This window comes from Quercus robur, chromosome 3 (assembly GCF_932294415.1).
Source record: "Quercus robur chromosome 3, dhQueRobu3.1, whole genome shotgun sequence".
NCBI lineage: Eukaryota > Viridiplantae > Streptophyta > Magnoliopsida > Fagales > Fagaceae > Quercus > Quercus robur.
Genome location: NC_065536.1, coordinates 25,518,472 through 25,531,235, shown reverse-complemented (window position 1 = coordinate 25,531,235; position 12,764 = coordinate 25,518,472). Strand labels below are relative to the sequence as shown.

The window sequence follows — 12,764 nt, the reverse complement described above, 5'->3', positions numbered from 1 at the left end:
GCCAAGGTATGGTGAATCTGAGATTTTCTCTCCTCTCTCATCTCACATTTGTGTTCATATTTGGCTAAAGATGGCCAAATACCATCTTTGACCAAAATATTTAGTAATCTACCACTGTTTGTAAAATATTTAGTAATCTACCACTATTTTTGAAACTCGAGTTTGCAAAATTCGAGTTTGACATGTAACTTGAGTTCTAAAAATTCGAGTTTCATAGAAATTGCACTATGCAATGTGTTACTCAAGTTTGTAAAACTCGAGTGCCATTTAGTACAAAATATTAAATATAAACAGTCTGTGTGATAACGTTCTACTTCTATGCATATGGAGCTTGCCAGTGCGTTGGGCTTTTAAGAATACTCCAGCAAAGAGCTGCTGACATAGCTTGTCCAAGGAAGACGTGTTAATTGATTTTCCTGCATTGTGCAAGTGGGGGGATTAAGATCAGGTGCAATTACTAAAAACAATTGCACCATGCAATTACCCATTTTCCTTTATAAACTTTTTTACATTTTTAACTTTTTAACTTTAATTTTTACTTCTTTTTAATATTTTTTTATTTAACGGTTGAGATTGAAAATTACTTTTTCTAACTTTTAATCTCAACCATTTATTGTTATTGCATTAGGTGCAATATCCTAAGTATTGCATCTGATCTTAATCTTAAGTGGGAGATAAGCATAAGATCAACTTTTAGTCTTGTCTTGTCTCCCATGCGCATGTAGGACAATTAGAAGTAAGTTCAGTCTTATCTCCCATAATGACTTTCCTTAGCAGTGTCTTGACTTGTTTCAGAAAGATCCTCAAAAGCACATTGATAGATTATTAATGATTTTATTTTTCTTCCATATTTAGTGAAGTTTCCATAAAAAAAAAATAAAAAAATAGTCCAATGTTTATTTTATAAATGAAAAAGAAATACATAAAGCAAATCCATGCATGAAATAGAACAAGAAAATAAATGGATACAAAAATTAAGATGGGCCAGCCACATGGAGGGGAGGGAACAAATTGATAAAAGGACAAAAATCTTGAAACTCACACAGCAGTAATTACGCTTGAGCTCTATTTTCTGTTATTTAGTGTAGGGTGTAGGCATATGATTGGAGGTAGCAAACTCATGACATATAAGTAAATCCCTCCCCGCCGCGGACCCCTTGGCTCCACCCTTGCCCCCACCCCAGGGCTGAATCCTAGTTCCGTCCCCGGATGGATCTAGGATTTCAAGTTAGGAGGACCAAAGCATAAGAAAAAAAAATCCAAATAGGTATCCATATAGTACTAACAAAATAATAAATACATAAAATCATTATTTCTTAATACATTAATATATAACCATCTACCAACAAATATAAAATAATAATATTGTTTCTTAAGAGCATCAGTTGTTGTAGAAAAAAAAATTTATTTTCACAAACCAAAACTTACTTTTGCTATTTTAATATAGCATTTGAAATGTCTCATAAAGTAGTGCTTTTGGTATTTGGTATTCTAAATACTAAATTTTATTATTTAGAACACCTGATTCTAGTACTCTAATATTGGGTTAACTAGGATTTTTTATTTTTTATTTTAAACTTTTGTTTTTGTTAAGTTTTTGAGTTTGATAGTTGCTAGTTAGACAAGTCCAATTAAAAGGGAGGGGATCTAAATTTTTGGAAAAGGGAAGTGCAGTTCTAGAAAAAAAAAATATAACCAATAAATTTTTTTTCTCTTAATAGAAACATTGTAGAACCTTAATAGAGGAAATTAAGACCGAAGGATTGTATTGCTTTAACATTGCTTCAATTACTAATAAAAAAATATAATTGTCATAAAAAAATAAAAATAATATGGTAATCGTTGATCCTTTATTCCTTTTGTTCATTAATCATTATAACAAGTTTAGTAAAAAAAAAAAAAAAACACATGCGATTAATTATTTAGCACATTTCAGAACTCAATAAGAATTTCAACATATAGTACTCCAAATTTCTCTCTAAAAAAAATATGAAAAAGAATAAGAATAAGAAATTTTGAGTACCGAATGTTGAAATTCTATTCTATTTTTTTTTCTTTTTTAATTCCAAACATTTGTCCTTAATTTATATTTTTGGAAAAATAAGATTTTAAACTAAATAATACTAACTTAATGAGAACATAAAAAAGGGGTAGCTTTGTGAAAAAGAGGGGGAGAAGTAGAACAAAATGGAGGCAGCAGAGGCAGAGTACTTCTCCAAGGACTTCGAATGGGATGAACTCAGAGCAGAGGTCGAAAACGACCCATCGTTTCGCTACCACTTGCTCCCTTTCGAATCTTCAACAATTCCCTCTTCACAAACAACAAGAGCAACAACAGCAGAAGAAGAAGAAGATTCAACGGCATGGAAGAGATTTCATATCCGTCACTCCTCCGGCAAATTCTTCAAGGTTCTCAAGCTTTCATCAAATTCCCCTTCGAATTTCCTTTGTGGGTTTTCTTTCATTTTCCTTTATGGTCTTTATTGGGTGTTTGGTTGCCAAGAAAGCTCAGGAAATGTCAGTAAACCAAAAGGAAATTGGTGGGTCTTTTTTTTATTTTATTTTGTTTTGTATTTGATTGCATTTATAGCAAATTAGTGCTTATACTAAATTTTAGTAAAGCATCATATTTTTTTAGAGATTACTAAATCAAAATTCAATCTTGCATGGCTTTGATTGTTTGCTTATTTGGTTAGATTAGATTCATAGTTTGCATAATATGTGGTTAACATAAGTGATAGTTGCCAAGCTATATACTTAAGAATCACCCACAAATGCTAAATAGCATCAATTCCAATAAAAAAAGGGAAGGAGACCCCTACAAAGGGGAGAATTGTTGTTGTGTTTTTTTTGTTATCCTTACCACGATAATGTCATGAAATAAAATGTAGAAAAAGTAAGTGGGGAAGCTTACTATGTCCTTGTTCCTATTGAAGACTTAGTTTCATCTAAAGTTGAGAAAGTAAGGCCATGTATAAAGAAATTTACTCGTACATAAATTTCTTATTTTGTTGCACATGGTACTGGTAGATATTAAAAGGATTGTCTTTCATCTGGAGAGGCCATTGTTGGAAGGCTTTTTTTTTTAATTATCCCCCAGTAAGTAATAGTAATTGTATTAAAGAAAAGACTCTCAAGATACAATAGAGGATAATTGGAGTACACTGGTTGCATAACAAAAGAGTCGTCACTGTTATCAATAGTACAAACTAGTATCTATGAAGTCATACAAATTGGAGATCCAAAGATATCCAATAAAATAAGGGTCCAAATGATTGAGATTCCATCTTCTCTAAACATGATTCCTACCCGTCAAAGGTCCTCCATTTCTCTCTCTCAACACCTGCCACACCAAGCATGCTGGAATTATATTCCATGCCCTACATTGCAAATATGTAGGCCTTTGCCAACACTGAAGCAACCCTGTTACCATTTTTGGCATTACCCATTTTACTCTAAACATGGCAACAAGATCCCACAATTCTTTGCCTGCTGGACAATGCAAGAGCATGTGATCAACACACTTATCACTTCTCTGGCACATATAATGCCAATTAACTATTAGTCATCAATCGTTTATTAAGATTTTATTGTAAGGATGTTCCTCCATGTCCACAAAGAGAACCCTATCTTTGTCGGGAGCTTCACTTTCCAAATTGCTTTCCATGGATGGATCATTAAATAAAAGCAATTTAAAATTTTTCATTTTAATTTAATCGTAGATAATTATAATTTGTTTTATTTATCATAGATAATGTAATACACAACTTTGGGTATTAATTTAACATGGATAATGGAGCTGTCTCTTGTGTCACTTTCTTATTGTCAATTTTAAGTTTTTGCCTTGCCTTATTGCTCATGCTGTACAGTTTGAGTTTATAAATTTAAGACTTTTCTTTAATTATCTTTTTTATTGTTTTCTTTATTTGTATGCAGGAGAGACGGTATTTACTAAAGGAGTTCCCAGAACTAGTTTCATGTGGAGAATCTTCTAAGGTTTTGGAGGTGGGATGTGGCAATGGCAGTACTGCTCTTCCAATTTTACGGTAACCTCAAGATGGCCTCAAATTGAATTCAATGTATGCTACTGATTTTTAAATCCTTGACATTTAAAGTAGAATAGTCTAATCCATTTAGAAATTTTCCCGAAATGGATTTCAATATATTAGCTTCTTCTTTTTAAACAATACATTGAATGAACCAGGATTCTCTAACTTGAACCCTTGACTGAAATTCAGGTTTAGAATAAGTTTGAAAATTTGAATGTAGAGATAAACTTGAGGTAGAAGTTGGACCTCTTGGAAGCAAAAAGAGGAAAATGATCTAAAGATGCTTGTTCTTGTTGTGATGGTTACTTATTTATAATTATTAGAAAATTGTGTTACGTTACTTTAATGTCCTACTTGTAATGTAATTAATTTATTACATAATGGTGGGGATAGCAGACTGGAGTAACAAAGTAGATAAGCCAGAAATAATAGTTAGATATACTGAGATGATTGGCTCAGTTAGATTTAATATTTAATGAAATTAGTTATTTGCCACTAGCCTGCCCTGGTCACCTAGTTTTGTTGATAGAGGTGGGGTTGTGACGTAGGACAAAATGAGGAATTTATCAATGCCTTCTCATCACACCCATACTGCCTCCAAAATGCCTTCTCTTCATACCCATAACTCCTAAACTCACTAGAAGAGTGGTACTTTAACTCTATAACCAGCCTCCACAATGCCTTCTCTTCACACCCATACTGCCACAGCCTCTGTCCTAACAAAGCCTGATTAAAAAATACTACCTTCTCGATTCCCAAACCCCCAAGGTGAATAGGAGTGCAGCATGTATTCCAATTTACTAAATGAAGTTTGAAGTCATCACCCCTACCACCCCAAAGAAATCTCTTTGCAAAAAGAACATGAAGCAGCCAAAGGAGAACACCAAAGAATATAAAAAAAGAAAAAGAAAAATTTGTACAAGAAATAAGGGAATCTATAAACATCGGGATGGAATACTAGATGTATGTCCCTGAGCTCGAGACTAATCAAATTAAGTCCTTCTGAAAGACGCAAGGAGCTGCTCCCCAAACACTCCATATCCTTGAATGTGTGCCTATTCCACTCCCTCCAAATACACCACATCAAACCCAATGGTGTCAAGTTCCATATGTTAGATGAGTGTTTCCCCAACCAATTCATCCATCCTATCAAAAGATCAATCACTCTCTCAGGAAGCAGGCAACACCAAAGATTTAAATACAATGCTCCACAACTGATGGGCCCCCCCGCAATGGATCAGAAGATGGTCCACTGATTCCCCATTACACTGGCACATGCAGCACCAATCCACAATGGAATAATTCCTTTTCCTCAAATTATTTGCAGTGGGAATCTTCTCCCATGCTGCTGTCCAAGCAAAGAAGGAAAGTCGGAAACTCTCTAGGGAGCCTAAACCTCCCAAATAGATTTCCAAGGAAAGAAAACAGAAGAAGGCTGCACACTATAAAAAGACCGAATCTTAAAATCCCTGCTCTTCCTAAACTTCCACCTCATCCGGTCCTCACCCTGACTAGGTGGAATATTAGATTCCAAAATATGAGTAAAAGCTGCCACCAATTCCATTTCCCATTCATTAAAATCACAATAGAACCACACATCCCAATTCCTCCTCTCCACTCCTCCCCCTTTTGATAGATAATGAGATAAATTATTTTCCACCCTGATAGTCTCCTAAACGTTCTCTCAACAATGGGGATCCCAAATTGGTTTCGCCTTAAAGGGCACTCCTAACAAGCCCAGATACTTCATTGGAAGAGATGTAATTTGACACCCAAGATTATCCACCAAAATACTTCATAGAACTCCTACTTTGACAAGTAAGCCAAATCCTAATTTAGTTGGACCAAAGCTCACATGCGTAAACCCATAAACAAAATAAAACATACCTATAAATAAAATAAAATTAAGGTCCACAACTATGACTCACCAATGACAATTTTAGATTTATGAGAGTACCCTTGACCCTAGAAAAACCAAATAATGATATTATAAAATACTAAAAACCTAATTAATTACCATGGACTCTTATTGTTTAATATTTTCCTTAATCTTAGGCTTCCAAAGAGGATATTTCTTTCCTTCTTGCCATGCAGTATTTGTGTTATCAGGTTGAGCTGTTGAAGCATTGATACTGTAGAAAAGCCTAATAGTCATTTCACTATAAAGGATGATGAACTATTCAAAGAACTATGCAGGGTGCTGAAAATTTGATTGAAGATATTTGATCATAACTTAATTATACCCATAAAAGAACTTGAAAAATCTTTTGGAATTTAAAAATCAGTGACCAAAGGTTCTCTTTGGTTCAACTTCTTGGGTTTGATTTTGACTAGCAGTTTTATTTTTAAAGTTACTATTCTAGATTTTTTAGGGCTAAGAAAAATTATGCTTGGTAACCCCGGAAAATATTGCCAAAACTCTTAGATTGAGCAGAAATGTTCAGGAATGGCATCTAGAAACAATCCTAAGAACAAGTTTGAAAACTTAGCATGTTTTTTTACTGAGCCTTATGGTTGTATAATTTTTTTAGTTGCTCAAAAGCAAAATTTTTCTTTATTTGCTTTTAAAATTGTACTTTTTCAGCACAGAACTGAGCAGTACTTTTCCCCCGCTGCATTTTTGCTTTCAAATGGAGGAAAGTAATTTCTGCTGACCAAACCGGTGCCTAATTAATTTCCTTGTCCTCAAACTATAGATTTTTATGAGTTTGGCTTCTTGGAAAGTACCATTCTTCATCACTTTGTCAACTTTTCAATATAATGGGTACTGAGATGCAATTTGATAATACCTGCATTTCCTCTAGTGGGGGAACCTACAACCATTTTTTTTCTTCTACAATATGTATGGTAAAACTTGAGAGCTAAAATGGACATTGGGTATTTTAAATAGTAGTTATTTTGAAATTTTATACATGGTACTTTCTTTATATTGATTTTTAAATTGTGAAGATTTTGAAGTGCATGAGTATGCTACACATGATATTATTCATAGATGGGATTGTATATCTGATTATATTGACAGTTGTGCTGTCATGCCTGAAGCCCCAAAGAGGTTCCCCCGTTTTTTAAAAATTTCTCATTTCAAATGGCAAGTTTCAACTCAATGTTTATATGCTACATGGGAAGAATTTCGTCCTGAAGAGATGGTATGATAGAACCTAAAAAAGCATGTTAACATATAAAATGGAAAGGATGCATTTCTTTGAGATACCCCTATTTCAACCCAAATCAATTCTGACTAGTTGCATCTCTAAAATGTACTTCAAATAATTTCTGTTCCTTTGGTTTCCGTGTTCTTGCAGATATTCTGTAATTTATTATTTTTAAATCTTTGCAATGCAACAATTTTTTAAATGGTTAATTACTTGTTTCTTATTATAAAGTTTATGTAGCATCATAAGAACTTTGAATTTTAAGTTTCATCATAAATTAGGGTGGACTATGCAAAGTATTCAGGATTCGGCTGTAAAGTCACTGTTTTAAATAAAACTATTGTTTGAAATATTTTTGGGTCTCTTTATGGAGTTATTTTTGCAATGTCATCATAGAGTATGTCCGGAACAAAGGGAGTTGGGGGGAGGAGAGAAGGTGGAGGGGTGGCTGGGATATACAATTAGTTTATTCTTGTCTCCTTTCCCTCTTCTCTCCTTTCTTTCCCCCATCCATATGTTTAGCTTTCAAAAAACCTGCCAATATTGTTGAAACAGGTAGGAAAGTTCAAAATAGTCATATCCCACAATAAAATTTGCACTATATTTTGTTGATTGGTGAATTGAAAATAAATCTCATTAATTTAATCAAGTTCTTGATCTTTTTCGTATGCTTCGAGCTTTCTACCTGAATCTTAAAGACTGAAACTGAATATTTTTTTGGTGTGTTAATACCTGAGACTATGATTTCTTGTGTAGTGGCAATGAACACATCATTGTTTATGCGTGCGATTGTAGTAGTGAGATTCTTGAGAGGGCTGAAGAGATTATAGATGCCGCTACTGTAGTGTCTGTTAGACATCGTTTCCGTACATTCTGTTGTGATTTCTCTGTCACTGGTCTTCCAAAGTGGTTGGCCTGCCATACTTGCCGTGAAGTTTTCCTTCAAAAGCAGCAAAATTGCCTGTCAGGTTTTGAGCTTACCGTCTCCCCTGCTCTGTACTATTGTTGTTCCCTTATGCAATATGTACTCAAGATTTCTTTTTGGTTCTCCAGATGTTAAAGAGAGTCATGAAAGGCATTATAATGATTCAAATTCATTGAAAGAAAGTACCTGTTGCATTGGCGGTATGGATTTTGTGACCTTGGTATGCATTTTTATTTCTCATTATCCTTCTAAGTTCACATAGCTGTGAGGCCTCTGGATTTACCTTGGAAATGTCAAAAGATAAATGAGTGCCTGGTATCTTAAGACTAGTTGTCTAATAGTTATGACAACTTTTTTTTTTTTTTGAAAACAAGTTATATCAACATTTAAGTGAGTTAAGTTGTTTTTAGCTCACTTGAATGATTATGCATTTCAAATTTCAATACAGCTTCTTTTTATTTTCATTTGATGACTGCAATGATGTCACCACATCTTCCTACCAAATCTTGTGTTCTTATACCATGTAATTTGAAATAGATTAATCTGATATCCATGGACAGAAATATGCCCTTGGTTTTTTGGTTGCAAAAATTTTTTCAATGAAAAACTTCACGTAAACTGCCTTATACTCTGCAGTTCGTTATGTTCAACATAGTAACACATGGAATCTGACGTTTGCATTAAGTTCTTTAAGTGTCATTCTTTTGGGTTTTTGGCTTGTAATTACCCTTCAACTCCAAGGTGTAGCAAAAGTTGGCTGAGGACCGTGCCTTAACACATGCACAAAGATTTATATCAATATCATGCTTGTTTGTGGGCAACAGAATTTCTAATGTAAGGACGAAGATCCTATTGCTAAAGCAAGTGAGCTCTAGCTCAAAGGCACCTCCTCCCATAAAAATGGGGTGGAGGATGGGATCAAGACACTTTGACACTTTGGGTGCATCTGTAACTTTTCAATCTAAGAAAAAAAGAATTAACCTATTGTTAATGGAAAAAAAAGAGTATACTTGTTTATTAGCAAATGTGGATACAACCTATGCTTCTTGTGTTATGAATGTCTTTTATGACTTCAGCAAGGAAGCAATAACTAGAACTATTGATATTGAATGTTAATTGCTATCCATACCTGTTCAGGTTTGTAATGTTAGAAAGAAGGATGCTGGTGATTGTATTGTTCTGTAATATCTTTAGTAATGAAGCTTTATTATGCTTCTTTCTGTTCTGCATAGCTTTCATGATCCACTACCATATCAATCTGTTATCTTGATTGAGACTCATTACTTCTAGTGACAGAGTGGTAATGTACTTTGCATTATGAGCTCATAGTGCAAGGTGATGCTTTGATGATTCATTTTTTGTGTATATGGCCTAACTTATAGATAATTTCCATCATTTTTTCAATTTGTGGATTTTGTAATTATTCTTCAAGTATTGTCTCCCCCCCCCCCCCTCTCTCCCCTTGAGTCTCATCTACTGATGGATTTAACCAATAAATTAAGCTTTCATTTGTTTTGATGTAAAACATTTTCAGGGAAAATGGTTTATTTTGTGTTGTTGGTCAAGTCCCTTAACCCACAAAACTTGGTAGGAAGTGGTGATGGTGGTGGGAGTGAGGGTGATACTTGCCAAGTTGCTAGTTACTACATACATGGGTGATGGTTTTTGGAGGAGTGACACAACATCTATGGGTTATTGAGTGGCTGGATCAGGTACATGCAGGTGTCTATTTGTGTTCATTGTGAATATGTAAAATAATGTGGGAGTGACTGTGTTTAGGAGTCTATTTGTTAGTGGGTTGTTAACATGTAATGGGTCATGTAGTCAGTCCATTTGCCCATGTAAACCACTTAGAAGTTGTTTGAGGTTTTTAGCATTTTGTTATGGAGTTGGTTATGCAGTCCATGTTTATATATTGGTTGTTTATCTATCAATGAACTGAGCAAGTAGTTTGGTCCCTCATATTCCTTTCCCTCAAAGTAAGCCCCTCTTAACAAATATTGTGTGTAAAAGAAGTCACATAATAGAAGGGGAAGTGAGGTTGTGGTGTTGACACTGGATTTTTTTTTTTTTTTTGGGGGGGGGGAGGGGGGGGTGGGGGAGGGATTCGTGGAGAGGTGGAGAGATTTGAAAAATGGCTTTCGTTTCAGAAAAGTATAACCCCTTTGTGATATAGGAAAATATAGAAAACATTTCCCAGAAAATATTTTGTATTGAAACAATATGGAGCCTCAATCAGAAATAAATTTTGTGATATCTACATAATCATCTTTTGTCTGACAGTTCTTTTGGTTAATGCATCCTGCATATGGTTCCATGACAATACCTGCTTCTTTTCTTGATTAAGAATGTCTTTAATCCTGCTTGAATCATTTTCCCTAATCAACACCCTGAACCCTGCATTTTGCATGTCCTACCATTGTATCACATGATTCGGAATTAAAGAAATAATGTCTGAGTTGCTTCTTTTGTTGTGTAATATGTCAGATATTTACACTATCAGCTGTAACATTCCAGAGGATGCCAGCATCCATTAAGGAGTGCTTTTCTGTTTTAAAGCCAGGAGGCATGCTCTTATTTAGGGATTACGGTAATAGATTAAAGAATATGAGATTGCTTTTTGAATTTAGCGTACTCTATTTTTAAATTGGAAGTTTTGGAATCTTTTGTCTTATACCTGCTGACTAACGTTAAGCTGAGGAATTCAGGCCTCTATGATATGACCATGCTTCGATTTGAGCCCAACCAAAGAGTAGGGTTCATGGAGTACATGCGATCAGATGGAACCCGTTCTTATTTCTTCTCTTTAGATACTGTCAGAGATCTCTTTGTGGGTGCAGGCTTCATTGAGGTACACCCTTTTCTGACTTTTGGGTTGACCTAAACTGGTAACAATTGCAGTCTAAAGTTTCATATTGCACTGATTGCTGCTGATTTACAATATCTGAAAGAAAGGAATCTAATTTTTCATATGATTTTTTACTTGTTATTCCATGTACCTTAAATATTTATTTTTACTCCCCAATGTCCCCATAGTTTCCTTCCATTTGTAGTTTCAATCTCCAAATAAACTTTTTCTTTTTAGCTCTGATTATTTTGGATCTCTAATGAACCTGCAGCTTGAGCTTGAATATTGTTGTGTTAAATCTGTGAATCGCCGAAATGAGAAGACCATGCAGAGGGTGTGGGTTCATGGGAAGTTTCAGAAGCCCATGTGAATTATTTATCAAGATACCTTTCTTTTTGAGGTACTATTTGAAGAGATAATGATTTTTTTTAACCCTACAGTTTGCTCCGAAAAACTGTTCTTTAATATTTGGAATTCTAAGGATAGATACCTACATCATTTCAATTGATGCAAATTGCAGGTAAAGTTAAAATGAGGGAAAGATTTATTTTTATAGAATAAAAATGAAGTCCAAATTATAATGCCCCTTGACACGATCTAACTTAATGCATCTTCAAATTGTAGCAAAGATTACATACTGTGTCATCACATGGCGAAGTGGAGATGGAATGGAGTTTGGAAATGTGATTTCATTCCACATTCTTGAATGTGGAATATGTAAGGCGATTATTATTAGTATTTATTTATTTTTGGAATTTGGGTGAAAGCCTTGGCCATTAATTTGTTTCAAATTTCGGATAAGTGCCTTATTTTTGGGGCTGAGATGAATGGGTTCCCTTATTGTAGCAACTCTCTCTCTCTCTCTCACAAAGCTTAGACAAACCTTAGACACCCAAAGCTTGTACTTGCAACCTTTTGTATGGTTGATACTTATGTGTCTTCATTTCATGTGTGGCTTGTAGATGGTTGTTTTAAATCGACTTTGTTGTGCGACAAGATTTTAGTTTTAACCAGTCATAGACTCACGCAATGCGTGGGAAATAAATATTATGTAATAAGGTGTAATATATAAAAAGTAACAATTACTTTAAGTATTGTTTATTTTTTTCAAAAGATTTTTACAAGTAATTATTTTTTAATCTTTTTATCTCTACAAATGTATCATTTTATTATTTTTTGTGTATTTGATTAATATGTTTTAAAGGTGAACCATATTATTCTAACTTCTATTGTGGTATATTATATTTGTCTAATATACAACTAAATTTTATAAAGGGGAAAGAGAAGAGTTTTTAATGAAAAACACACACACACATACAATACCACAACACATATTAAAGAAGAAAGAAAAAAGAACCATCAACTTTAATTAGAGGTATAAGAAAGAACAAAAATTCACCAAGAGTGAGAGAGAGTACTCAGTTTTGTGGGAGAAAAGTATGGACTATATGAAGAAAATGATATCAAATTTATACAAAATGAAATGGAGAGAAGAAGAGTTAAAATATATGAATGAGGAAGAAAGTGTTATTGTAAAGTTGAGAGTAGTGGGGAGATAAAGAGACAAAAAGGAAGAGAAAAGGTTGGAAAAAATGTATAAGTAGGTGTGAATTAATAGGGAGAAGAAGAGTTTATTTTTGTTTATTTATTTTTTGATAATAAGGGAGAAGAAAAGTTTAAATAAAGAAAAGAAAATATAGAAAATAAGTAGATAATGTGGCTGCTGATGTGACTCAACAGGAGCGTAGCAACAATAAATACTACGCTTCAGCTTATATATATATATATAT

General features: G+C 33.9%; 1 protein-coding gene across 3 annotated transcripts; it reads left to right on the top strand.

Moving 5' to 3' along the window:
• The first annotated feature begins 2,087 nt into the window (after nt 1-2,087).
• Nucleotides 2,088-11,987, top strand: LOC126717595 (uncharacterized). 3 transcript variants are annotated; one of them, XR_007652660.1, is made up of 8 exons: nt 2,088-2,409; nt 3,937-4,046; nt 7,958-8,169; nt 8,255-8,346; nt 10,614-10,716; nt 10,835-10,977; nt 11,246-11,494; nt 11,599-11,987. XR_007652660.1 is itself a non-coding variant. In XM_050419413.1 (8 exons), exons 1-7 carry the CDS (start codon nt 2,188-2,190, stop codon nt 11,342-11,344), a joined length of 981 nt encoding a protein of 326 aa, XP_050275370.1. In that variant the 5' UTR covers nt 2,088-2,187; the 3' UTR covers nt 11,345-11,374; nt 11,604-11,987. The 3 variants fall into 3 exon arrangements, 2 of the variants coding, with proteins under 2 accessions (XP_050275370.1, XP_050275369.1); XM_050419413.1 differs by having other exon boundaries at nt 11,246-11,374; nt 11,604-11,987; XM_050419412.1 differs by having other exon boundaries at nt 2,094-2,409; nt 11,246-11,374.
• Nucleotides 11,988-12,764: the final 777 nt, after the last annotated feature.